Source organism: Bombus huntii, chromosome 14 (genome assembly GCF_024542735.1).
Source record: "Bombus huntii isolate Logan2020A chromosome 14, iyBomHunt1.1, whole genome shotgun sequence".
Lineage (NCBI taxonomy): Eukaryota > Metazoa > Arthropoda > Insecta > Hymenoptera > Apidae > Bombus > Bombus huntii.
This window is the reverse complement of record NC_066251.1, coordinates 7,265,345-7,289,579: the sequence shown is the minus strand read 5'-3', so window position 1 is coordinate 7,289,579 and position 24,235 is coordinate 7,265,345. Positions and strand designations below refer to the sequence as shown.

The 24,235-nt window shown below is 35.5% G+C and overlaps 3 protein-coding genes and 1 pseudogene across 5 annotated transcripts; 2 read left to right on the top strand and 2 right to left on the bottom strand.

Moving 5' to 3' along the window:
• Positions 1-10,209: 10,209 nt before the first annotated feature.
• On the bottom strand, positions 10,210-13,128 carry LOC126872773 (integrator complex subunit 13). Its single transcript, XM_050632930.1, has 9 exons — positions 12,803-13,128; positions 12,660-12,734; positions 12,300-12,586; positions 12,131-12,221; positions 11,843-12,050; positions 11,386-11,765; positions 11,135-11,296; positions 10,726-11,057; positions 10,210-10,641 (listed from the first exon to the last, which is right to left on the bottom strand). The coding sequence occupies exons 1-9, from the start codon at positions 13,016-13,018 to the stop codon at positions 10,356-10,358; spliced, it is 2,037 nt and encodes a 678-aa protein (XP_050488887.1). The 5' UTR covers positions 13,019-13,128; the 3' UTR covers positions 10,210-10,355.
• Positions 13,129-13,665: 537 nt separating this feature from the next.
• LOC126872787 (40S ribosomal protein SA) lies at positions 13,666-15,835 on the top strand. Its single transcript, XM_050632968.1, has 6 exons — positions 13,666-13,721; positions 14,172-14,333; positions 14,408-14,613; positions 14,853-15,140; positions 15,367-15,591; positions 15,679-15,835. The coding sequence occupies exons 2-6, from the start codon at positions 14,201-14,203 to the stop codon at positions 15,754-15,756; spliced, it is 930 nt and encodes a 309-aa protein (XP_050488925.1). The 5' UTR covers positions 13,666-13,721; positions 14,172-14,200; the 3' UTR covers positions 15,757-15,835.
• Positions 15,836-17,894: 2,059 nt separating this feature from the next.
• On the bottom strand, positions 17,895-18,008 carry LOC126873596 (5S ribosomal RNA; annotated as a pseudogene).
• A 372-nt stretch (positions 18,009-18,380) lies between these two features.
• LOC126872772 (band 4.1-like protein 5) lies at positions 18,381-22,585 on the top strand. 3 transcript variants are annotated; one of them, XM_050632927.1, is made up of 7 exons: positions 18,384-18,849; positions 19,253-19,400; positions 19,529-19,705; positions 19,789-20,493; positions 20,587-21,020; positions 21,428-21,850; positions 22,077-22,585. In XM_050632927.1, the coding sequence occupies exons 1-7, from the start codon at positions 18,685-18,687 to the stop codon at positions 22,206-22,208; spliced, it is 2,184 nt and encodes a 727-aa protein (XP_050488884.1). In that variant the 5' UTR covers positions 18,384-18,684; the 3' UTR covers positions 22,209-22,585. The 3 variants fall into 3 exon arrangements, with proteins under 3 accessions (XP_050488886.1, XP_050488884.1, XP_050488885.1); XM_050632928.1 differs by having other exon boundaries at positions 18,707-18,879; XM_050632929.1 differs by lacking the exon at positions 21,428-21,850 and having other exon boundaries at positions 18,381-18,849.
• The last annotated feature ends 1,650 nt before the right edge of the window (positions 22,586-24,235 follow it).

The following is a 24,235-nucleotide window of genomic DNA, read 5'->3' as shown; positions in this document are numbered from 1 at the left end:
GTGCATAAACACAGAGTAGGCGTGGCTGATTCTTTTCGTTCCCTTTTTTCCCCACGGTTCACTTTCCAAACAAGGTTATTAATTTTATACTGACCTCTCTGAAGAATAGCCACAGTAACTGTAAAAAAAATTACTTCTTACAGACTAACTACAGAAAACGATAGAATTATATAGGAAAGAATTAAGAACCTAAAATAACGAATTGTTAGAATAATTCGGATGGTGAGGGCTGGGTCAATTCTGACTCACGCAGGTACGTTATGGGCATTTCTTTCGAAAATAGAATCACGTAATATTATTTTATCGAACTATATGGACAATTTTATTTTCTATGTGGATTTTTCTATCGCATAGAGTTGTCATGAAAAAAAAACCCCCTACGTAATCGAATGTTCGTTTTATCATTATAAAATAAAATAAAACATCGCACGCTCGTAACAACAATGGTCCAGCCTTCTGGACAACTTTTAATCAACTAATATTATATACAATATCTGAAAGAGACTACTCGCGATAGAATCGCTTTTTAAATTAATCTAAAGAGAAGAAACAATGTTTCACATAAAGCAAATGAACCAGATAATCTTGAAGAAGAAAGAAGGAATTTGATGGCATTCGTAGATGTAGGGTTAATGGCAACGTAATACACGATACACCGGTTGTAATTACACGTCCATTAACCGTACGCTGTAGCGAATGGTGCGCAAACAAACGGGTAATTGATTCGAAATTAATCGTACCTAAAAGGAGCAATTAAGTTTCTTGCCTCGGTGAGAACCGCCGATGATCACGAGGGAGATTGGAAGCCAATGGTTCAATTGGGACAAGCCGAATTTACGAGATAATTGTGCTGTCGCTGATTAGAAAAGAAACACAGCCATTACTTCGTCCGTTGATACGTATATGGGGATCGTTAACCGATCCCCATGACGATATTCCCGATGTCGATGACGATCGTTATCCGACGAGGGTGATAATGATCGCGATGACGACGACGATGATACTTGGCTTCTCGAGCATTGACATAGACGAGACGCACTAAATAATCGTTGATTCTGGCTTGAAAATTCATTACGGTGATTGTTAATTCGGATAGCTGAATCGTTAGAGGATAAAATAGAACGTCGAAATAGAGGAATTTTGAAAATTATTATGTAAGAGATACAATTTTAAAATAATAATTGCATTTTAAGTCAAAATACTGTCTCTAGTCGCTGATGATTATGCGTTGAACAGTTGACAATTATTATTTCTTGAACAATCTGCCTGTTGAAAATTCTCATTAGACATAGTTATAGAATTGGTATATCGAGTTATCAATGCAATGTATCTGTTTCTGTTAGGAACAATAAACGTGTTTGAATATAATATCACCTATTATAATACCTACAACATGATAACATGAATATGGCTATCGGTAAAATAAATAAGCAAATGATATTACTAAATGATAGATTAATTGAATTATAACAATCAATAATATAATTTAATTACACAGACCAAATAATTAGACCTAACGAATGAATAGATTAAATAAACGAATTTCATAATAAAAGCTAAATGATTAAATAAAACTGAATGTGATGACATCGCAATTAATCATGTCCCTTTCTATCAAATTATACATTATGAGAATGCAGTACCATTTAATAAAAGCAGCAATTTTTTTCTTTATCCGTGTCTCATTATCGCAATAAAAATTGCGTTAGCATGAACAAAAGGAATAATAAGACGTAAATCAACTCAATAAATGATCTTTATTTTAAATCCTTATCATATTATATCGATACCGAAGTTTCTTTGAATTTTAAACATAATTTCTGGGGATGGCCGTAATAACTATCGTTTATACGCAGAGTATAAATCGATCAGAGAAAGAAACACTTGTTTTACAAGTCTGGAGGAGCCTGAATCCATGTTGGTCACGGGTCGGACAAAGTGAAAGTGAAACGCTCTCCAATCTCTACACAACTTTCTCCCAGTGCTCGTTCCATGATTCCACGATGAAACTCGACCAGCAGTCGCCATAAATCTCTGCATTTCTTTTCTTTTCTTTCTTTTTATTTGCTTTTTGTTACCTTCGAAAAGTATAAGAGTGTATCTCCAGATGCATAAAATGATTCGTAATAGAATTTTTAGAGCAAAACATAGATATCCTCGCTTAGTTTAACGAATCGTCCCGATTAATTCAAACGAGAATTCGAAGGATGGAACTGAAATAAAATCCAAGTGCGTGGTAAGGAAGTTTTTATTTTCGCCTGGTATGCGTTATTATTTTCGTCGCGACGACCATCTCCAAGCGTTCCTTTCCGGCGCTTCTAAAATTAAGGACAGAAGCAACCTTGCGGCGTGGTTCGTTGCCAGGAACGTCTGCTTGTAGCTACCAACCTAAATTTCCTCCGAATCCTGATGGGAAGTCAAACGAATACGAGAAAAGGAAAAATCGCCCATACTACGAATGATATTGTTAGTCTTTTTACACTACAATTTTCTATCAAATGGACGATTCGTTTTCTGCGAAAGACTTGTGTTTTTTAAAATTTTACAATTCGGATCGGATAGGACGATCATCTGATTTGTATAATTTCGCTAATAATATTACTTGAATCGTGCAAAATGACGTGGCTCTAGTAATTTTGATGATATAACAGATTTGTAAAAGATCACCCCGTTGAATAGAATGGCAACTCTATTGAAAATCATCAAAGAGATTATGCTCCAAGTGCAATGCACAAAGACTTCTCCCAGATTACAGAGGAACTTCCATGACGTGAAGTCATTGGGGTCTTAAATTAAAGCATCAAGTAATGGCACCAATTGATGCTATGTGATATACATTTTACTTGACAATACACACGCATTGTAACATTCCAGTTTTGTCAATAAGGTTCGAATCAGAGCTAGCAACAGGATATAGCTATTTATTTTTACGATCCTGATTGAGGTTTCTAGCTCTTATCTCCTGAAACTTCTGTCAATTCTTTCATCCACGGACATTCACCATATAAACTGTAACGTCTGGTCGATTTTACGATTTATTTAATCTCTTACGTGACCAGCTCACGAGTCACAGGCTGATGCGTCTCACTCAGGTCACGTTCGTGTCCCCCCCCAAAAAAATTGGAACAGAATTTATGACGCTTGGTACTCACACTAGAACGTATCATTGTATTATAGCAAACTTGATCAAATTTTCTTTGAAATAACAAATTATTTCAATTACTTTGTTATTTTCATAAAATGAAACAGCATAGAAAGGATAACTTTATTTTAAGATCAATCAATTTTCTGTATCAGTACCCAAGTTTTCAAAGGCTTCAGAAGAAGTAACAAATACAAAATACTTAAACCACGGGTTATCGTCTGCAGTCCACGTCCATATCTTCGAACAATGCCTCCACCAATCTTCACCTTTCCTCCAATTTTTATCGTATCACCCATTCAAACTCCATAAAACACGTAAACCACCACAGTCAATTCTACACCGTCTCATAAAAATTGCAGAAGCCTAACCATACCAGAAACACAACATACATGCACTGTCAACGCCATTCACATTCCTCCGATAAAACGACGCTTTGATGCTCGATCCGTCGAACTAGAAGGAAGCCGGAGGAAAAGGAGCGCGGGGTCATCACCATCGTTCCAGTGACCCAGTAAGGTCTGGCACGACCTTCGAGGCGATGTGTTCACCCATTTAAAGCATCCTCTCCCGTCCTCTCTCCCGATATTCTCTCTCACTTTCACTCTCTCGGATCGCAAGCTTGTACACATAAACCCGCATCGCCTCTCTTCGTACAGATGCACATGGCCAAATATACACAGAACCGGCATACATATGGACGGTGAGAGAGAGAGAGAGAGAGAGAAGGAGAAAGAGAAAGAGAGAGAGCACAGAGAATTAACCGCGGTATGGAGGGCATCGCGACGAAGGAGACGAGGGAAAGGGCAAAAGACGAACCGTATACATATATACCATTGGGTGGACGAAGTACGTGTGAACGTGAAAAGAGAGAAGACAGAAGGAGAAAGAAAGAGCGTGTCTGGTGGTAGGTCGGCTGCGAGCGAAAGAGGTGGCTGCCGCGAAGGGTGGAGCAGGATAGGATGCAACAAAGCACCGACAGGTCGTGTGATACCCCGTTACGTCACAGACGGAACAACTGGTTGCCTCATGGGGAGTTTGAGGAGCTCTCTCGTGTACCAAAGCCACGCGGCGGAAGGTCGAAAGGGAGAGGAGAGGAGAGACGATACCGGATGGGGGTATTCCCAGGTCCGCGGGACCGCGAGGGGAATCCCGCGGCCGTCAGGAGGGAGGATGATATATACAAAACACAAGGTCACGAGTACGGCTATAGGTATCTCTCTGTAAACACGGCCGGTGACGTAGCAAGCACGTGCTACGACGACGTTACCATGGCGGGGGCGATTTGAGGGACACCCTCTCCGCCACCCTCTCTTCACGACCGCTCTTCGTAACCGCTCTCTCTTCATACTCTCTTCCTTCTACTTTCGACTCCTCCTACCATCGCATCAGGACTTTTCTTCTCCTTTCTCCTGCCACGCATTGTTTCTCTTTCCCTCGTGCAAGATCTATCGGCTGGATCCTCTTTCGTTCTAACTTCGACTCTCTAGAGAGCAGAGATCTTCGAACTTTACGTATCAGCCGCGACTCAGTTCCGTCAGCCTCTTCGTAGTTCGTTATGGATGGTTTTGACCGATACGATGAAAGTACCGATTGGAGAAAGTGTGTCTTCTCTGTCAAAAAAGTGTCGCAAAAATGAGGGAACTCGAATAGAGTTCATTAATCCGATTTACTAAGGTGTGTTAGCTTTAGCGTAAGATGATTCAAGGGCTGTCTTAAGACGCTTACTCCGTTATGTAACTCAAAATGTTGAGTTTCAACTAAGGCTGCAGCTCGAGGAATCGAAGCTCAAGGTTGAACGACTAATATAGAAGAAACTTTCTGTGGAACAATAAGAAGTACATCAAAGTGGTGGATTTTAGAAAATTTTGTCAAATGACGGGTAGTTCGGGAAGTATATTAGAAAGAAACGAAATTTTCTATAATTCGTTTATATATACCAAATATAAGGTATACAGCACAAAATATCTGAAATGATTTGATCTTATCGTTAATGGTCCGCCTTCCGCCTGCCGATTTTGTCACGTCCTATCATTAGGCAACGTTAATCCACAGACGCGTTGTTCGATGAAAGTCGTGGAGTTCTGTACGTTCAACTCGGATCGAAGATCCTTCGCTTGGCGGACGGTGGAAGCAACTCTTAGAGTCCGACGTAATAACCCTTTGAATAATACAATACGAGTCCAGTAGCAAAGTGCCGACGATATCATGACACGCTTTATAAACGCAATTACACTTCAGCATTCTGTTTGTTACTTGTGCCTGTACGTCCTAGGGAAACACGACACGCTCGAGGCTTTTGACCCCGAGCAGCTGTCCTTCCGGGATATACACCTCCGTTCGTAAAGATTCGCGAGTAAAGGAGCTAAATCTGAACATTAGGAATTCATTAGGGACTTATTGAAACGTTTGATCCCCTTGTGTAAAATCACGCCCTGGTGTCTCATATCAGGGGCTATAACGCGTGAGAAACATAATTTTGCTAAGAGGGTGAAAAAATAAACTCATGATTTAAGAAATATCTGTTTTTTTTCGTGGATCGTTCATTTTGAGGGTGCAAGTTCATTTTCCTTTGTTTTAAGATATCGAAGTTATTCAGGTTTTATGTATCATCGTTAGCTTCTTCACATCCACAGACATATTTGTCCAACAAATGTTACAATCTTTACCCGAATTAAAAGACACCTAGTATATGTACATGGAGCATAGATGACAACACAAATTAGTTTCCAACCCACAAGAAAGAACAGTCGGAGATCATCCGACAAAATGATACGAAACAGTAGTCTGAATTCTTTAAAAGCGCGAAACAGATAAAAAGAGAAACCTTTCCTTCCGGTACGAAGAGATTCGGCTCTCTGAATTTTTCAAGCTATATCGTAACGTATTCCATTGAGGCAGACGAAAGCGTGCAGGACTCGTTTTCCCGCTACACTCCCCGAGGGTCAGTGCGTCCCTTTGTCGCCCCCTTTTCAATGCTGCCTGCTTGCCTGGCTCCAGCTCAGTAGCAGCAGCTGCCTCTCTCACGAAGAGACGTTTTTCAAAGTCCCCTTCCGTGCTAACGATCACCGGGTCTCTTCCTATCCCCGATACGAACACGCGACGAGGGTCGAAAATCCCGCTGGGAGATTATTTTTCCCTCGTCACCCTCCTACCTTCTCTCACTCTTCTCTCTCGTTCTTTCTTTCCGACCTGGCATTTCCGCCAACGAGAACTCGAAGGAATATTGCGAGCCTGGAATACGTTTCCTAGACGCGTAGAAACTTCTACCCTAACCCCTAGTCGACTTTATCCCAACGATTTCGTCCTTCTTCGACGATCTTTACCTCTGTCCTTGATATGTATGATCGAGTTCGGTTTCTTGGGATTATGATAAGCGGGTTTTGAATTTGGCGTCGTTGTTGGTATTGCGATAAGATTGGAGGTTTCGGTGATCGATAATTGTCGCTATAAATTTTGATTTGCGAATTCCTGTGGCTGTGGCAAGGAAATGGATTTTAGGAATTTGATTTATTGAATATTGCAACGAGTATTTTACTTTGGATATATTACATGTATATTTTGATTACGTTCCATGTATCTCCACATCTATAAATTTTCCACAAGCGCATAGTCCACAATCCAATCAACTTCAAATTCCATCAATCGTGATCAAAGTATCCTAATACAATCTTCTCCAAATTCACGTTAGAAAATCTCAGGAATAATTCTGGTCATTCACAACGATAATAACTTCCTAATACTTGTATTATCGATCTCATTACCATTCGATAAACATATACATTGTAAATAAAATTTCTTCTTCTTTAACGTAATCAATAACAATCGACATCCCATCAAAATCTCATTAACTTCGGATACTGGAGGGATCCGTATGCAGCAATCTAATGCACGTTGATAGGACCAGCTCAGGAAACTAGTTCAAGTCTGGCCAAACTGTAGTGTTTCCTTCGAAATCGATCAGCTGGCTTCCACTGACAGTTGCAGTAGCCGTGTACTAGCCAACTTCGCTATAAACAGAACCACGTATACTCTTCCTCGACGTCTAACGATTAATCGTCGTATTCTACAAACAGAGGTTCTTTTTCGGGCAAAGCTCGTTAATATTGCGTTAAGGTTTATTTCGCTGATTCATTCACTGGACTGGACTGTGACAATGACTGATGCATTTCGAGACGAGCATTTCATTCGGACACGGTGACGTTCCAAAGACGCTCAACTCCAATACTCGAGAAAGCTTCGACCCCGTCCGGAAGGCACAAAGACTAGGAAGCGAAGCGACGATGAATTATAGAGGCCCAGCAAACGGAGCACGTCGCTTCTCTGGCACAGATCGATATCCACTCCACGAACTTGCCAATGTATACCAAGAATCGATAACGCCATGCATTATCGATGGGTCTTCCGGTAGGACGTCCGACGTGCCCCGAAGCTCGTATCCTATTTGCCAAAAGGTAGAAACAGATAAGCCGTTTTCCACACTCTATCGTGCAGACGTGCTGTGTGGATCCAGTAGTTTCAAAAAAAGAAACACGGCAAACTGGCAGAGCGGGAATTTCGTGGGAGGGAAATAGAATACTTACAATCAGTAACAGTTAAGGAAAATATATCATTATATCACTGTAAGTTATCTTCACATAGCGACATTAGTTATTTTGTTCGTAAAGTAGTTGGTTAGTAATTTTGTATGGTCTGTCATTCAAGGTTTCCTGCAGTAGGTACCCTAAATATCATTTTCTTAAGTGATAAAAAAATGAGAGGTGGTGGATAAGGCAAAACCTCTCATTATAAATTTACAACTATGCGTCCTTTGATTAAGACAAAGTAATCATGGACACGTAAGGATCGCAAACGAAGGTCATGCGAAGAAATGTATATCAATGCATATCATTTATGTTTCCGGAGAATATTAAAAAAAACGGTGTATATTTATATTACATTTTCTCTCTCTCATGAAATGAGACACACAATGTATAATTATTATTATATATAATTATACATAGCAAGATCGTAACTGTACCTACAGCCTTAAGACGTCAGCCTACGTCTCCACTCTATATTTCAAATTACGATCTCGTTTAATCATGATTTACAGTACATCAAAATAAAATGTTAAATTACATTACTTACGGAATGGCCTAGTAGTAGCAACGCAATAATCTTCGAAAAATATGTGATATTTTTTAATTACGTTGACTAAGGGACGCTTATTCTATTTATTAAAAGCTGAAGTTAAGCGGTCATCGAACCGGCGTTTGGATCATTTTTTACCGAATTTCTAGCGAAACTTTTTCTTTGATGTTTTACGATGTTAGCATCGGTAATTAGCGAGTGACATTGATGATTATTAGCCAGACTACGCGGCATGTTTCTCTTTTCACCGTTGTTCGTTCAGTGACCCTTTGTCAGGATCGATATTTGGGGTAGATAGGCGAGGTAAATTATAAACGGCGGACTCTTCTTCACGCTACCACCTGCACACAGCTGTGTGTAAGCTCTGGATCAATAATTCTATCTAATTTATTTTTCCGGCTGCGTCGCGGCGCGAATTTCCCGGCGAGAATATCAAACGCATCGCGATAGATAATTTCAACTAACCGAATCATTCTCTAATCGCTAATAAAATATCCAATTCTCGAATAAAATAGAAATTTAGGATGCAAGTTACTTCCGTCCTTTCTTTCTTCTTAGTAACAAGTAATTAATCGACTATCAACTAGTTTTAATATCATTCATTATTTACAAAATTAAGTAATTAATAAATTCTTAATCAATTATTTGACCAACAAATCCTTCATAGAAAGACATTTTATTAAAGAAGGATAAAGGAACAATCTCCTTTCAATAAGCCCGATATTATCAATCACAATGACAATTGGTATCGCATTATGCAATCTATTCTTTCAATCCTAACACTTGTACCGTTGTCGCATTAAACACGAGGGTAGCGTTTTAATTGTTTTACGTATCGTGTCTCGATTATTCAACTTCTCACAATAGGTACCATAATAATTGCGTAAGATGAGTCGTAACAAGCAGCGTCGATAAGAAAAATCCATATCCACGGGCGGACCGACGTGCCAAGGTCAGTTCACGCAGATGACGTCCCCGCGACTGATTTATCCGAAACACGACGGAGGAAAGGAAAGCCGGGGATACGGCTGTAACTGGCCGAAGCGAGGAACGAGCAAATCAAAGCGAGACGAACGAGCAGAACAGCACGTGCACGTGTGCATTTCACGTGACACATACACACGCAGATTCCTAGGTACGTAGGTGTAGCACACATATACACATGCACGTATGTATCGAAACGAATCATACATAGAGATGCGTATATGTGTATACACAAGTATATATATACATATATATATGTATATGTATATGTATATATGTACACCATTGACCGGGATATCGTCTGTCTCGGGATGAATGAACCATTACGTCACGCACTTGTACTCTCCGATCCCCTTCCGCCTCTCTTTCCCTCTGTGTGCTTCTCCTCATCCGTCGATTCTGTCTCCGTCTCTCTTTTCCCCCGTCCTCTCGTGCTCGCATTATATTATGTGCAGCAGCAAGCATACCTTCCTCCTTCCTTCCATCGATTAGCGGCGGAATTCCAGCCGGGGAGGGAGAGACGATAGAGAGCTATAGTTTCGATGGAGGTCAACGTATCGCAGTGGCTCAGACACCCGGCAGACGTGTCTGCCGCTGTAAAACGCCGAGGGACGAAGGACGCGGGGATGAGAGTCGGAGTGGATCGCTTTCGTTGTACCACTGATACACTTTCGCGCTGTTACTCGCACATATCTTCGGGCGCAGGTGCATCGCCTCGCGTATCTCTTTCCGTTGGATAGCATCGGTCACGTTGCAACCCTTGCAACTGTGTCTTTGTGCTCCTGTACCGAGAATCTCGTCGAATTTGCTCCACTCCTTGAAGCGCACTAAACGTTCCTTCTAGGTACACTTATATCTATTGGCGAATCAGTATGTGGGATGAGTAGCACTCTGGAACATGATGATGCAGGATAGTTGATGTTCTAGGTATAAGGAAACTAGTAGACCAGTTATAGCTTAAGAAATTGTTATTTGTTTCTGGTCAAAAGTATTGTAACGCATTATCCATTACGATCAATGGTAGGTAACAAATAATAATTATTGTAACTAATATTTTATACGCGTATGGTTCATTAAAATTTCTCGAATCAAATCGTTAGCCTTCCAAGATAGGCTCGCGTGGCTCTCGCCCAGTCTCTTTTAAGTTGGGATATAGTTTTGCCTTGGGACCATCACTATTCACTCTTCCATGGAAGTCAGGTTTCTTCTCCTTAGGTCCACTTCTTTGCAACCAAATGTCTAACAAACTTTTAGGCGCATGGAGACTACCCTTGTGGAGTTGTTTCCCGAGTGACATTGATGTACTTGCCGGTGGCGACATCGGTGAATCGGTTGTTGCTCTTATTACGCTAGCTCGAGCAGTTACATCTTCTTTGCCAAATCTAAGAAATAATGTAAAAGGTTAATTGTCTTAGAATATTTTTTGAATGAAAAACAAAAGAAATGTTGCAAGAAATTATTCCTACCCATCTAATTCGCGCAACGCCTGATCCAATTCGACTTTATCTTTGTCGTCTTTGCTTCGCACTTCGAGGAGACAAGTTAGAACTTCAGAATGCGCAGCAGAATTATTCGAGTGGTGCTTTAAGAATGTTTCTAATTCTCCCCACAGCAGCCTGTAGTGTTCTTCCCTGCGTACACCACCTTTCCCACCACGGCCACCTCCTATACTTGGTAGTGGTAAGGTTTCGTGTTTTGCTTCTAATTGCAATAAACTGAAGATCACCTGTTTGCACTGTACAACCTCCTCTGCAGTAAGTTCTTCCTTTACCATTAAATCTGGCAATGGATCTATTAACTACAATTCACATGAATACTATTACATACTGAAGTTGCACTAGGATTTATCAACTAAATTTTATTTGAAATATGTACCTGTTTCAGATTGAACATAAGTGTACTAGAAATAGTAATTGGCCAATATTTCGTATGTCGTTCTAATCTAGATCTCATCTTTTCTGCTGGACCTTCGGTATTACAGTTTGTACTTCTTTTTAAAGGCACCAATACATTATTCCGCATCAATCTTCCAAAATCCTATCACAAATAATATATCATTTATAGAAAGATATCCTGGAGAAATGAAGATTTTTTTCAAAGGAAATGTTTAGAATGTATATATTTACAGTTATTCTGTAATCAGTGACACGGCCACCACAGCCTTCGCTAATAGAAGGTGGATCTTCTAATACGCTTCTAGCAGTTGATAATGTATGTATAAAAATTTCTCCACCATGTGCAGCGAGTAAATGAGAAATAGTTTTTCCACCACTCTTCCTGGCCATTTCCAACATTACTGATCTACCATTCAGCAAAAAGTTGATCAAACAAGAGGAAGGTCTACTATTTACATCTACAGGTGTGATTCTATGCATGGCTGTGCAGTTTTGCATTTCTGCTGCACTGCACCCTCGTGGTGTGCACCACTTCAAAGTTACTGTTTCATATTCTGATCCTTCTTCGAATCTTCTAAATGTTTTAATTAAAGCAGAATCTTGTGGATTTCCTATAAAGATATTCGTGTAATGTTTTCATGCATATATCATATTGAATAATTTATATTTTACAGTTAATAGTTACAACCTTTTAAAATTGCTGAATGGGCAGCTGAAGAATGAAATATCTCGACGTCATAATTTGCAGAAGAACTAGCATTCTGTTCTTCTTTCATTGGTATACCGGTTACTGTTGTACTAGCTAAATCATAGTGAGATAAAATTAAGTGAGACAATTTTGAATGTAATGCGGGTGCCTTGATAGAATGTACTTCTACTGTTAACATAGGCGAAACCTAAAACAAAATTTTTTTTGAATAATTCTATTCATATACAATTGAAAATTTACATATGAATGGTGAAATAAATAAAATACCTCTCTTGGTCCCTGACTAGTAACTTGTGACTCAATATTATTAGGGAAGATGTTCAGTATAACTAAATGGCAATAATCTACTGGTATTAAACTGAAATACAAACACAGCAATCATGTTATAAAATTATACATATACACAATGCTATGTATTATTGATTTAGATACTAACTGATCTGAAGCTAAAGCAGATTTATTTTCTTGCGTTAACTCATTCAAAAATATATTTTCCAAGTTTTTCATGTTGCTATTATCTCGTGCACTAGTAATACATATCACTCTTCCTCTATTAACAAGCGTACTAGTATTCTCATTTAATGATGTTCTCTTGTCATGTTGAATTTCTGAGCATTCGTTAAGCGTTTCAATCGCTACTCTCAAACCATGTATAACTGAATAATCTTCTCCAGGTTTTGGCATCTTCGTTGGTATTCCTAGAATGGCTGTACCATTCATTATCTGTAATCATAACGATCATAATTAGACATATTACTTTTAAATACAAATACATTACACATTCAATATTACTTACATGATTTAAATTTTGTTGCGATGGACTCCATGAGTTCAATACATATGCTGCACGATCGGTTACAACAAATCTTATCTGTAAAGGATAAAAAATCAAAATATACAGATTTTACTTGACAATAATAATTAAATAAAATAATATACCAATTTTCCAGTTGGGAAGAGATCCCACACTATTCTACAATATTCAAGTGAAGCTTCTACACTGCTGGTCCATAGAGATTTACAAACAGGTGCCAAAGGAATTAAGTTTTGACCGCGACTCTTCAGAAAATCAAATTCTATTGGAGCTTCAGTAGATATACCAAAATATGGCGTGTGATCCAAAACAAAAATAGTTTTATGATTTGCCGGATACATTCTTCTACAACATTTTAATAAACTGCTTTTTTCACATACAACGCGTGACAGTTCGTTAGATACACATTTATAGAAAGGGGATAATGCCTCGAGAATATACCATATTATAGGTTAGAGTACAAAATATTCTAAAGATGTTAAAATTACATGTTTTTATTATCATAAGAACATAATAGAGTAATTACATAATATATATATATATATATCTAAAAAACTTTATAATCATATTGCAACACTATAATTATTTTTATTTATTTTATTTAAAAAGACATTGTTTTATAAATACAAATACAACATAATTGTTTTCGCAGAATACAAATTAATCGTGTACACTATTTAGAAAATAAAATATTATACAGTTGATGGGTTAAATGAATAGCTTTGGTAAATTGCTGTAGTATTATAACAAATTTTATTTGTAAAATTCGTCTTGTAATGTATTAACATTTAAAATTTCCCGGTGAAGCTCAATGCATTTCCGTTTTATTCTCTCTTCAATTACAATTCCATATATTTATGAAAAATTCAAATGCTACTTTTTTCAGACAGTTGACTTAGAATGTAAAATTATCTTATAATTTTTATAATAATATGGAATACTATATGAGAAAAAGTAAATCTTTTCTCCCCTTCTTTTCTCTTAACAGGAATTAAAACATACAACTTCCTTTCCAACTGGAAGTCTCCTAGTGGCATTGATAACGTGAGTATATTGAAATCTTTTTCTTTATTTATAGCGTTTATTTTATGTGAAGTATAAAAAATTGTTAGTTAAATAATAAAAATTGTATAGGGATTAAATTTCATATAAAAATTTATATTAATAACAAGTGGTTACAATAAATTTATATTATAACCTTGTGGGCTGATACACGTGGAGTATCATTCAAATAAATTTTTAATAATATTTACATTTTCTGGTGTTATAAATTTTCGTTTTTTGTTAAAATTTCTATATTCAAATAGTACATTAATTTAATATATTAATATATTAATTTAATATATTACACAAATAATTTATTTCACATTATGAAATAAGGTTGTGTATAAATAGATAGTAGGAAAATAAATGAAGAACGTCATTAATAATTATTTGTTTAGATCAATTCAATAATGGTGTATATTAAATTAGGTTAACAATGTATATGTTTAGGTTACTCGTAATTCAACCACAACGTTAAGATGTCAGGAGGTTTAGACGTATTGTCTCTTAAAGAGGATGATGTTACTAAAATGTTAGCTGCATATACGCACCTAGGTGCTGAAAATGTGAACTTCCAAATGGAGCAATATGTGTACAAGAAGAAGAGCGATGGTATGTTTGTTTCATATGCAATACAATACTCTGATTGTTAATTAAAATGGTCAATATATTATTTTAAAATATAGGTATTAGCATTATTAATCTACGTCACACTTGGGAGAAATTGCTATTAGCAGCACGTGCCATTGTTGCTATTGAACATCCTAGTGAAGTGTTTGTCATCAGTTGCCGCCAAACCGGGCAAAGAGCTGTTCTGAAATTTGCGCAGCATACTGGAGCTACTCCTATTGCTGGACGTTTTACTCCTGGTGCTTTCACTAATCAAATTCAAGTTAGTTACTTAATGCTAACCTTACCCTGTCTGGTCAAATGACCGGTTTCAAAATTTAATTTAAAATTGTATATATTATTTATTTTATATTTATTATATTATTTTAAATGATGAACATTCATTTTCCATAATTTGTCTCTGTTGGTTTAATTTGGCTTAATCTTTTCTGATTTTATTTAAAGTATGAATATTGTGGTATTATCAAATTACGACATAATAATGATATCAATTATTTTCAGTCTGCCTTCCGTGAACCACGTCTGTTGATCGTTACTGATCCATCTACCGATCATCAGCCGATTACCGAGGCCAGTTACGTGAATATCCCAGTAATTGCTTTCTGTAACACCGACTCACCTCTTCGTTTCGTTGATATTGCAATTCCCTGTAATACAAAGAGTCTCCATTGTGTCGGTCTTATGTGGTGGTTGTTGGCAAGAGAAGTACTGAGATTAAGAGGCTCTATTGCTCGTGAAACCAAGTGGGATGTTGTCGTCGATTTGTTCTTTTACAGAGATCCAGAGGAGGTTAATATTTGTATGATTCTAATAACATTTACTTCGTTTTGTTTAATACTTGTATATAGTTTCTATCTATACTTATACTTGCTAAATGATGAAAAAATAATATTCAGAAATACAGTTGTTGACCTTATAGAATATGGCTTAATCTTTGCTGAATATATTTCTGGAGCTTATACGTATTTTAATGTAAATGACTAGTAAATAAATTGTCGAAATAATGTTTCTACAGGCTGAGAAGGAAGAACAAGCTGCCAAGGAAATTGCACCTGCTAAAGAGTTTGCAGGAACGGTTGAAGTTACAACTGCTGCTGAACCTGGGTGGGTCAATGAAGTTGACACTGGTACAGTAGCTCCTGAAAATTGGGCAGACGATGTAGCAACTCCAACCGCAGCAGCAATTCCGACTGCAGGAGCTGCACAAGCATTCCCAGCTAGTGGAGACTGGGCTGCTCAGGTAATAATGAAATTTTCTTATTTTTTGTAAAATAACGATATTAGAAATAAAGCAAAACATTGTTATTTATTATTTCCTGCTAAGCAGACTTCGGACGAATGGTCCACTACAACACCATCTGCCGCAGGACAAAGTTGGGGAGGTGCCACAACAGAGAAGTGGTAATATCATTCTCTTTGATAATTTTTTACACTGACAAACTTCGTACAGTGTATGAAGAAAAATAAATATATAAAAATTTCAACATATTTTTATTATTTACATCATAGACCGACAAAAATAGGGATTTAATTAAAATGATCCAATAATAAAGGTACATAAATTAATCTTTCCAATCACATATTTAATGAATTTATTACGAAACATTACCTTATACCAATGAATATAATTTTATTGTACATTAGTGCTTTTCCAGTCTACAAACAAGCCATTTGCTGCCATCTATTATATAGGAAAGGAACTGAAACTTAATCCATTTATGGATAGATGGCAGCATAAGACGTGTCCGAAGACAGGAATTAAGTTTCATGTTTTGAAGGGTCTGTCAGCCAAACCGTGTGCTGCCATCTATTAGAAAGGAGAGGAACTGAAACTTTGACCATTTATGGATAGATGGCCGCGTGGGACTTGTCGGAAGACAAAAATTAAGCTTCTTGTCCTGAAAGGCCTGTCGGACAAACCATGTTCTGCCATCTATTCATGAACAGTCCAAATTTCTGTTCCTCTCTTTGGCAGTATGTGGGTTGTTCATAGAAAAGGAGAACATTACAGTGTAACAAAGATAAATATATATCTTGTGTTAGAAGAAGATGACTATATTGTGTGACGAGGATAGTATATTTACTGTAAGATAAGGACAGAGATAACGTGGAATAAGAACCGTACAATCGACTATGATATGGTATCCTTATAATTTGGTTTATATGTTTCATTTTGTAATTTACTTATAGAATTAATAATGCAGGTCTTGTAATATTCTTATAAACTCTATTTAATTCGTATGTAAACTTTAAATTTTATCTTCATTCTAAATTACAATGTGGATGGTGTATATTATGGATATATATATATATATATATATATGTCGGAGATGAAGGGAAAACCGGAGCCTTCCCTTTGCAATTTTGAGAAAAGTCCTCTAATGCTTTAGCTTAGATTTTATCATAGCTGTAATTAAGCAATTGTTATCATTCGATCTGATTGTAATTGTTCGAGATTTGTGATAGCGAAATTGGGTTCGAGGTGACAACTGGTCGCCGAACGTAGCCACAGTCACGGGATAAACGTTTTGTATGACGAAGATGTGAATCGGTTGTATAGTTCTCCCTAGAAATGTGGTTGTGGAGGTATACGGCTTCAAGAACGGGCTTGGCCACATAGAATTGTACTTTGGGGATGTCGATATAATGGGACACACATTGTATTAAGAATCAAACTCCAGACAGAAACTGCCTAGCAACGGCGATTGGAACCTTCTCGATACTTCCAGCGAGCATATAACAAACAAATGCAGTCGTACAGCAAGAAAGATTTTCATCAGATCATCATTCGTGTGATCGCCTTGGAAAGTGATACATTGAGCAGTTTACCGAGCGTCTCAGCAATCGTATTTTGTGTCTAAAATTATTCTACGCATAGTAAAAAGTTATCCCGTTGACCGTGGATTCGTTTGAACCCAAGAACATTGTTAATAGCGTTTATTAAACTCATTATTCGTTAAACTTATTATTCGTAAAACATATTATTCGTTAATCGTATTATTCGTTAAACTTATTATTCGTTAATCTGATCATTAGTTAAACTTATTGTTTGTTAATCTTACTATTCATTAAACTCAATATTCATAATATTTTGTAAAATCTTGTATATACGCGTAAATATAATTCTGTTTTGTAAAACGATGGCTAATTCAAACGAAGAATCGTTACGCGCCTTAAATTCTAATGTTAACCCGACATATATATATATATATATATATATATATATATATATATATATATATATATATATATATATATATATATATATATATATATATATATATATATATATATAGAGAGAGAGAGAGAGAGAGAGAGAGAGAGAGAGAGAGAGAGAGAGAGAGAGAGAGAGAGAGAGAGAGAGAGAGAGAGAGAGAGAGAGAGAGAGAGAGAGAGAGAGAGAGAGATATATTATAGATTACGTAGAAGAAACCTTTGTAATTAAAAGGCTTTTCTTTCTAGCTTTCTTTCTAGCTCTTTCTTTCTTTCTAGCTATTTGTGCGAAATAGAAATTAAATTATGTGAAAAAGAAAATTACAGAAGTGCCAACACCACACGGAGTTCCCAAGCGGTCAACCATCTAAGTACTATCCGTGTCCAACGCTGCTTTCGTGCTCGGACGAGAACGAGTGATTTCAACGCGGTTTGGGTGTTGACACATACAGTAGAGGATGTAGACTCTTTTACTTTGTTCTTTGCCTTGGATGAAAAGTTGTTGCTCATTATTAAGATGATAGTTAATTTCTTTCCTCTAATCTTCTTTAATCTTCTTCAATATTTAATTAGACACCGACCAAATTCTTTGCCATACAAACATCTTTAAAAACAAATAACGTATATTATTTTATGAATTTCATTTAAAAGAACGTTTAACTGAGATTAGGAGTAATGTACTTTTGACAAAAACAAAATCTACAGTTTAAATGACACCTTAAACAACGTTAAACAATTCTAACTAAAACTAAATGTTCGCTGATACTAGCGCCATCTGCTTATCAACATAAAAAATATTCGTAGCGTTCAGTATCAGTGGGACCAGTACCAAGAGATGTGTATCTTCTCCGGATAGGTTTGGATTTCGAGATTTATTATGTCTAGTTAACAAACAAAAGTAACATAAAATCTCTTTTCTAATCCGATTTCTAACATGTACGTTTAATAATTATTCTTTTCCTCGTAGCTTCGACGTGATTACGCGTGTTTTACGTGTACAAGTGGGCGTATTAACCGACGCGACGTATCGCGGAAAAGTATAATATCCGCGTAGAAGAAGGAATGTAGCGTTTTGGGTCAATATATCGTTTGTTGAACGACAGCAAATTTGCTTCGACGTATGTCAAATAAAATGTTAAGATTTTTGTCACGACGTAGGGCTCGTAGTGTCAGCGGACAGACTACGTCGTCCCAAATAAAAAATCAACGATTGCTCAGCAATAAGAATGTTGTTCAATGTAGGGTCGTTTTGCTTGATGGCACGGATCTACCAATAGAATTGTCAGTGAGTAGAATAATCTATTAAAAATCAATGGTAATTATTGAAAATATTTCTTATCTAATAAATAATACTTGCTATTCAATTTTTATGCCAATGTTTGGTTAATGTAAATAGGAAGGAGCGATGGAATTGATTGATAACATACTGAATATTAAACCTGTTTCTTTGTAAGAAATTTGACTGATTATGTTCTTCTCCTATAATCTTCATTTATATTTTTTAGTTCTATTTTCTATCTCCTTAATTTTTATATATCTGTGATGCACTTAATATTTTCCTTGATTCTATCAAATTAAATTGTTTCTTTCTATAAATACCACCCATGTCTGTCCTACATATTATTATCCTCTTTTATATTCTTGGTACACAGATTTTTATATTTTTGTGAATTATTTTTATGTTACAGAAAAAAGCATTAGCTAGCGACTTATATGAACAAGTGTTTTATAGTTTAGATTTAATAGAGAAAGATTATTTTGGATTGCAATATACCGATAGCAATAATGTTCAGCATTGGCTCGATCCCACTAAGCCAATAAAGAAACAAGTAAAAAGTATGTTTGTTTTTTCTATGCATTAAACAAATTTCCTTTTGTTCATTGAAATTAATGCATCACTTTTCCTTCTGTTTCCAAAATTAATTATTCGTTGTTTTATTATTAACAAATGATATTTTATGTAGTTGGACCACCATATACTTTACGGCTCAAGGTAAAGTTTTATTCATCAGAACCTAATACATTGCGCGAAGAATTAACAAGATACCAGTTTTTCTTGCAATTAAAGCAAGATGTTTTGGAAGGAAAACTTCATTGTCCTCACCAAGTTGCTGTGCAATTGGCTGCTTTATCTCTTCAATGTAAGTATCTAAAAAAGAATGAATAAGTTAAGAAATAATGTGAATTGTAATTATATTTGATATAAATTTATTTGTACTTTTAGCTGAACTTGGTGATTACGATCCTGCCATACATAGTGCAGCAACAGTATCAGAATTTAGATTTGTACCAGGCCAAACAGAGCAAATGGAGCTTGAAATACTTGAAGAATACGCCAAGTGTTCTGGTCTTAGTCCAGCACAAGCTGAATCAGCTTATCTCAGTAAAGCTAAATGGTTAGATATGTATGGTGTAGATATGCATACCGTTCTCGGTAAAGATGCATGTGAATACTCTTTGGGATTAACGCCAACGGGAATCTTGGTCTTCGAAGGCACACAAAAAATAGGCTTGTTCTTTTGGCCCAAGATTGGTCGGCTAGACTTTAAAAAGAAGAAACTAACATTAGTTGTGGTGGAAGAGGATGATGAAGGGAGAGGAGAACAAGAACATACGTTTGTGTTCAGACTTGTCAATGAAAAGGCTTGCAAACATTTATGGAAGTGTGCTGTAGAGCATCATGCTTTCTTTCGATTACGTGCACCCGTTAAAGGTGCTAGTGGACGCCAAAATTTCTTTCGTATGGGTTCACGTTTTCGTTACAGCGGTAAAACCGAATTTCAAACCACTCAGCTGAATAGAGCACGCAGAACAGTACAATTTGAAAGACGACCAAGTCAAAGATACGCGCGTCGTCAAAGCCATGTTTTAAGGGAACGTCAACGTCAGCAAGTGGAACAACCGCAACCACCAGCTCCAGTAGTTAACAGTAAGTATAAAAAAGTATCTTCTTTTTGCCAGAAAAGATATAAAGTTGCTGTATAATGAGTTTTCTAATCTTGATAAGTATTTTTCTTTATAGACGAAGAAGAGTCTTTGCAACGTCAGCCGAGTCAATGTAGTACAAAATCGTCAGACTCCAGCGTACATGCTACGTCTTCACCTTTGGTAGATTCTTTACTGAAATCACTGGCCAAGGATCAGCAGCCTTTAGAGCCTAGAAATCAAACAGCAGTTGCTAACACTGAAAAAGAAACAGAGCCTGTGAAAACGAGTTTAATCATCGAAAATATGACTAATCAAACATCGTTAGTGCCAAATAATCAAGTTGGTGGTACCTCTTCACTGCCCCCGCGTACGCCTATTCCGCCAGAATCATTAAAGTGCAATATACTGAAAGCAAAGTCTCTAGAGCAAGGAAAAAATTCAAATTTGGTTTCCATCACGTCTATGGATGCATCTCCAGTTATTACTAAGAACAATCAGCATTCTGATGCAGCAACAATTGTATCGGTGGTAAGAAAACTAAAATTCTTTAATATTGTTGATATTATTCATTATGCAACATATTGACATAAATACGGGTAATTTATACAGTAGAAAGTTGTTCTGTTTTTTTTAGAATGCTATTGATTAATTGAATTACCTTACATTTTTTAAATAAATGCATTCAGAAAAATAGTATTTGGTATTTGAATTAGTACAATTGTAGCAATTAAACGCAGACATTACAAACAAAAGTTTATAATAGACTTGAAAAATTTGTATATACGCGAATATTCTTTCATTTTATGGACTCAAACATGTCTTGAATTTCTCTTTTTTATATCTTGTTTCATCTTTTTCCAATATTTGTTTTATCGTTTTGTGCTTCTAAGCTTTAGATGTGATTCGTTTGCTTTTTTGCGTTACCTCTTATTTAGGGTGGAGATAAATTGACACTGTCAGTAAGTGGTGCTATGATGACAAATCCATCAGCGGATGACAACGTTACAGTAACGCATTTTTCTCTAGACAGTTGGGGACAAATTGAACAAAAAACAACACAATTGAATCCTAAAGTTTCAAATCAATCTCAAAATCCGTTCAATCCCTTCACTAGCGATAATAACAACGAAGTTACTACTGTCTCTGAAAATACAGAGGACGATACAAAAACGGAAGAGGAAAAGAAAGCGAATACAAACCCGTTTATAGATTCGAATCCGTTTTTGGGTTTGCTTAATCCTTTTAAAGAAATACAGCCCACGGTTGAAAAGAAAACTGAAGTGGAAACAGAGAAAAACGGAGCGAGAGTCGTGAAAACTGAAGAAATACAAACAACTACTACGACTCTTACTCACAAGGTGTGGCTCATTTTTTAAATGTTTGTCAGTTAACTATTGTAACACACGTAGTCCTTGTATTCGTCTAAAAATGCTTTAGCTTGTGCAAATTGTATGCAAATATGTGCTTGTTTTTTTTTACCTTTTTTTAAACATCTGTAAAATATCAATAAATCGTAAAAATTTTATATCGAAATTACAATGCATCTGAATATTTAATATTCTGCATATTTTTCTTCTGTTCTAGGATGATAATTCGGCTGTTTCCGATATCAGTCCTTGGCTAGTAGCCGATCCATCACAAACAACGACGGCAGATCAAACTCCAATTAAACATACAGTAATTACGAGGAAGACTGTAATCACAACGCAACTTTGAAGTATTAAGTAATCAACGAAATATATAAAAACAGATTACAATTCTAAAAACAAAAAGAAAACTATTTATCAAATTTGGTCTTCCTTATAATATGTACTGACTTGCTTAAAGTGCCTATAGGAGTACAATGTTGCCTAAGTAGGAAAAGAAGTAATACAATAAAATGAAAGAATAATTTGACATATTATATCAGTGGGACCAGTCAGCATTTATATTTTTTGCAAATTACGAATAATTTGCATTTATGTAAGTATTTAATTTTATATAATTTTAATTCATATAAGCACTTAATTTGAAAAATTGTATTAATTTTTACAATTTCAAGAAATATGAATTGTATAAATATAATTCCTAATTAAAAATTTTTTTTTACTTGACGTATTTTTTATACGAGATTGATGTTTTAAGTTTGTGCTTCGAGTAATATACCATTTGATAACTGCATTAGTACTCTTTAATGCAAGAGAAATCATGCATAGAAATCAGATTTACAGTACAGATTTAAGTACAGTACCTATGTCATAAAAAAGTTAATATTTTTTCCATATTTTTATATCTGCTTTTTATCAATAATTGTTTTACTTTAATACATTATCAATTCAGTTCTGTCATGCAAATTATTTATGTGTGTTCTATATTTATTGTTGTATAACATAGTCAATTTTTACAAAGAGTTAAGTGTCCTTATATCTTATTATACAATAAGAACACACACGTACATTAAAAAGAGGTAATATATGGAGCTCCTACTAAAAATTAAATTTATTGAATTGACTTATTTCTCGTCTAATTGTATATTTATATATAATTGAAAATATTTTATTACTTAGAATTTATAAATGAAATCTGAGTGCCCAGGTGATAGTCTACTAGAAGTATTTCAATACTGGTTAGATATTTTCCATTTGCCATAGTGCCTTTGATAACAATAATAAAGGAAGATATCTTTATTAAAATTTATGCTCATTCCTATCAATTTATTTTTTATTTACTATAAAACGTTTTATTGTTGAAAATACCTTTATTCACGAACATATGTACATTGTTATAGATATAATTATTTCATAAGAGGTGATCTTTTTTTATCGATTTACTTTTACAAAAAATTACGAGAAAACGATAATACAGTTCATTTTTCATAGAAAAGATTTATAATTTATATCTATGTATCGATATCTACGATACCTTACTTTTTACCATATTATGTTGTACCGCCAAAATGTTTTCTCTTCCTCTCATAGTTTTTATTGTTTTTGTAATTGTAATATTTGTAACTAACATATCAGTATTTTATAAAAAATTGCTTCTTTTAAATATGTAATGCAATAAACTAAACAAATTTATGATTTTTGAAAGAGCAAGTAGCGTACAAATTTTTCTAGAGTGAAAAGAACAATCTATGACTAGATTAATGGTAAATATTATTTCATACATTGAGATCTGATAGTTTATTGTATTACGAAAGTTGTTATGCATAATGCATTTAAAAGGCAGCTATGAAATATTATGTTTATCAGAACATAAGTTATGAAAAATAGGACACGTTTTGAATTACGCAAAAGGCTGTTAAAGTACTTATTATATTCCATATATGAGCATTTATGAAAGTAGAATAAGGCGCTGTTCGATGTTCTATGTATTTAAATATACTATATTTAATAGTAATAAGCAAAGTACATATAATACTATTATTTGAAAATCTAATATATATATTACTTGTGTTTACAATGCTATTATTAACAAATAACCCTAATGTATTCCGTCCTAAAGTATTATATATATATACATATACATACACTGTTATATACATATGTATAATTTTTTGCTTTGTAATAAAAAGTATTATTAAAAAGTTGTGTTGTAAATTCCTTAAAGATGTATTTATTCATTTTCTATGTATTTTATAAATTAGGCATTGAAACATTATTAAACAGAATGTTAAAATAATAGTACCCTCTTCGTAACTTTGCAAGATGAAGTTTACAATAAAAATTCATTAAGATTGTGACAACCTACGTAACGTCTAG